This window comes from Pan paniscus, chromosome 1 (assembly GCF_029289425.2).
Source record: "Pan paniscus chromosome 1, NHGRI_mPanPan1-v2.0_pri, whole genome shotgun sequence".
NCBI classification, from domain to species: Eukaryota; Metazoa; Chordata; class Mammalia; order Primates; family Hominidae; genus Pan; species Pan paniscus.
The window spans coordinates 77946948-77950976 of record NC_073249.2 but is presented as its reverse complement, the minus strand read 5'-3'; the positions used below and the strand labels follow the sequence as shown (position 1 = coordinate 77950976).

General features: G+C 42.8%; 1 protein-coding gene across 1 annotated transcript; it reads left to right on the top strand.

Moving 5' to 3' along the window:
* The first annotated feature begins 1844 nt into the window (after window positions 1–1844).
* Window positions 1845–2750, top strand: LOC100969813 (small ribosomal subunit protein uS19-like). Its single transcript, XM_034940587.4, has one exon. It carries the CDS (start codon window positions 2135–2137, stop codon window positions 2462–2464), a length of 330 nt encoding a protein of 109 aa, XP_034796478.4. The 5' UTR covers window positions 1845–2134; the 3' UTR covers window positions 2465–2750.
* Window positions 2751–4029: the final 1279 nt, after the last annotated feature.

The following is a 4029-nucleotide window of genomic DNA, read 5'->3' as shown; positions in this document are numbered from 1 at the left end:
TCCCGCCTCAATAAAAACTGTCCCCTTAAAGTGACTGAAGGCTGGACTCATGGTTTTGTTTTTCTAGCCCACGTCTCACTTGGTTCCTGTGCTTCCCACTAGATGGCACTAGAAATCACATTTAAGTGCTTGGGTGGCTGTAAAAAATTCTTGGGAACCTGGCACTTCCAGGGGCTCTTTCACTTGAGCCGTATTTCCTGTGTCTTTCTCTGGTCAATGAAGACAGACTTCTACTTTACCTGTTGTTCTCTTGCTTCACCTAGTACCCTGTGCCCTCTGCTCTTCCACCATCACCTATTTCCTGCCCATGCACATGGAGACAGCACCATTTTCTCCAATGGTGGAAGCCTGTATAAGGCAGAGATCCTTTTACCCCTACATCCCTGATTTTAGAAGTAATGGCAGGAAATACAGCAATGGAATAATGCTAGTAAGACATGAAGCTTGCAGCACATAAGAAGAAAAAAATGTAACAACATGCATCTGGGCCTGAGCTGGTATGTCTTCAAGTTTTCTGCCAAGATGTAAGTCATTTTTATCATAGTAGTAAATTGGTAGATAAATGTTGGTAGAAGTACAATTTGATTGAAATAATGGATTTTTTAATGCAAACCTATCTGTAGTGGGTTGAATAGTGGCTCTAAAAAGAAATATCCAAGTCTTAAACTCCAGAACCTATGAATGTGAGCTTATTTGGAAAAAGGGCCTTTGCAGATGTAATTAAGAATCTCATGCTGAGATTATATTGGATTGGAGTGGACCTTAAATCCAATGATAAGGACTTAGAATGGAAGGGGAAATGAGACAAGGGAGACGGGAGAAGGACATATGAAGACAGAGGCAGATTGGCGAGACATCCCCGCAAGCCAAAGAACAGCAAGGATTGCTAGCAGCTACCAGAAGCTAGGAAAGAGGCAAGGAATGATTCTCCCTCAGAGCCTCCAGAGGCACCCACCTCCTGACACTTTGCAGACTTCTGGCCTTTACAGTCGTGAGAGAATAAATGTCAGTTGTCTTAAGCCATCAAGTTCGTGGTAATTTGTTTCAGCAGCCTTGGGGAATGAATATATAGCCGAAAAGGGCTTGTTTGTGCCACCCCACAGAACCAGAGAACCATTAATGCTAGTCTCATTAATGACTGCTGGCTTAGCTCTGAAATGCAAACATCATCAGTCACTTGGTAATTGGAGTATATTCCCCTCCCACCTTCACACTAGCCCACACCTTAGCTCCTTGCCCTTTGAGTGGATGGCAGTAGTGTGAGGAGTTTGGCCTCCCAAAGTGCATGGGCTCTGGGCCACATGCTACCCCAGATGTGTTTAACCTTCACCAGACATTTTAAATAAAATCTATCGATTAGAAAATCGTTTTATACAAAATTATAAAATTTCTGGATTCTTTTGAGAATTTAGAAGCTCCTGTGATGACAGGCCCATGTTCATACTTGGCTGGAACTGGCAAGCATCTTTGCCTTGTGGATGGGTGGTGTTTGCCACAGTCCCCACTGCTCTCATCTGTGTCTTTCCTGCATTTATGTTACATGCCTGGTCCTGCAGGCATTTGAGTTTGTAGCTCCTACATATTTAGCAGGACAGGTAGGCTGGGAGACACAGTCCCTTCTTTAGAACAAGGGGAAAGGAGTCCCTGGTTTTGTAGTCAGTAGTTCTGGGCGTTTTTTGTTATATAGCAGCACAGCTTAGAAGGTGGTTTCAAAATCTGGTTGCACAACAAAACCATCTGGGGTCCATTTCCTATATACTGATTCTGGACCATATCCCAGACCTACTATGTCAGAATCTTGGGTGTGTGTGTGTGTGGGGTGGGGTGGGGGAGTGATGGAGTAGGACAGAGGTAGAGCCAAGGAATCTGCATTTTTAAAACTCTCAAGCAATTCTGATAATAAACAGGCCTAGAAATAGCTGCCATAGGATATTATCTTTTAGCACTGAAAAGGGAGGCTGTTTGGGTTTTTCTTTCACTGGAGATCTTTGAGGCATGTTGTTTTAAAAAAAAAAGTCAAGATGGCAGAAGTGGAGCAGAAAAAGCAGCAAAGCAGAAGAAGCAGACCTTCTGCAAGTTCACCTCCTGTGGCGTGCACCCCGACCCACTGCTGGACTTGTCATGCGAGCAGCGAATGAAGCTGCACTGTGGCCTGTGGCAGAAGCAGCACTCACTGCTGAAGCGCCTGCGCAAGGGCAAGAAGTGGGCACTGCCTATGCAGAAGCTGGAGGTGGTGAACGCGCACCTGCAGGATATGATCATCCTGCCCAAGATGGGAGACAAGACGGTGGGTAGCATGGTGGGCGTCTACAATGGCAAGGCCTTCAACCAAGTGGAGGGCAAGCCCGAGAGGATTGGCCATTACCTCGATCACCTACAAGCTCATGAAGCACTGCCCGGCCAGGCATCAGAGCCACCCACTCTTCCTGCTTCACCACCCTCAAGGATTCTGCTCAGCCAATAAAGGCACACACATTTCTTAAATAAATAAATAAATAACAAAATGTCTTTTCTCATGGAAATGTGAATGATTGCAATATTTTGTGGAGCTAAGGGTTTTAATTAGTCAGATTCGTTCTATTTATGAAACCAAGAAACTTGGTTTCTATCTACAAACCAAGAGTGGCAAAACAAGATTGGTTCTTTAATGAAGGCATAAAACAAACACCTAATCAATATAGTGATATCTTTTATTTATCTAGGCAAGATGGTACAATACTCTGCAGGGCCCCTTCAGCACATAAACAAGTCCTATAGCCCATCTTCTTTGTTTATTCTCATAAAAGCTGGAAATAGTTATTTCAGAGTTGTAGATTAAATCTCAGCTGAACCAGTACTATGCCTACAACATGGTACAGCACTCTGCAGGGCCCCTTCAGCATGTCAACAAATCCTATAGCCCACCTGGGTTCTGTTGAGATTTAATCTATAACTCTGAAAAAAGCTGGAAATAATGATTTCCAGCTTTTATTCTCAAAAATAAGGCTTGGATCTCTACCAGTCTTCTGAGGATGCTAATAGACTACCCAGGAAGGAAGAAGGAAATTGTGAGGGTATTTAAAGAAAGTTGTTAGGGGAAATGAAGTTGCTGTTATTTTGGTTAAGGAAGGTTACAATACATTTAATACTACAAAGCATTGCATACAGATTCAACTCATAAGGACTTTATTAAATGATTCTTTTATTCAATAAACATTTGTTGGAGTGCCTACTATGTATCAGGCACCTTTCTATCACACTAGGAGTACTGTAATGAATAAAGTAATAAATGTCCTTGTTCATAAGCCTTATACTTAATGAAGAAAAATGAAAGGACAGCTTCATTAATGTGTGGCAGGTGCTTTTCGTATGAAGTATGACTGTTATGTAGACTATATTAATTTATTAATTTTTAAGGCTCCTATATTAGCATGTCCTGCAGAGAAACAAGGCTGAGCCCCCATTGAATGCTATTAATTTGCAGAAGCCTTTAGGTGCAATTTTCAAGTTAAATTTCAGGGGTACCGCCGACTGAATGTTTGCATACCTAGCACTCTCCTTACCAGAAGAGCTACTTTCTCATGGCTACCACAGCATCTACTTCCCTATAGGAGAATAAATAAGCCCCAGGCCATTTGAAAAACGGACCACAGAAAAATTTCCTACAAAGGGCCCTCTGGATGGGCTAGGCCACTCAACCCATTTTCTAGTTATCACGTGGCAGATCTAGGACTTACCCCAACCCAAGGCTGGTGATGTGACTCTTAAACATTTTGCCTCTCCTGGAATAGCACAGTTATGGTAAGGAAGGCTGGCCAATGAGTTACAAGTATAGACTGGGTTGATTCCAGGTCATTCATTGATGAGAGGGCAGAGCCAGGACTAGCTACATGTCTCTAGGTTTCCAGTTCAGTGCTTGCCACTATGATAACCATCTTGTCTCTTTGAACGCAAAAGTTGAGAACCCTAGCAACATGAAGATGTTAAAATGTAATCTGTTTTGCTATCCAATCAAGATCGATGGACCGAGAATGGTTGTGATGTGCTAGC

Coding starts and splice junctions, on each gene's coding strand:
- LOC100969813 (XM_034940587.4), top strand. CDS start 2,135: ATGAAGCTGCACTGTGGCCTGTGGCAGAAGCAGCACTCACTGCTGAAG.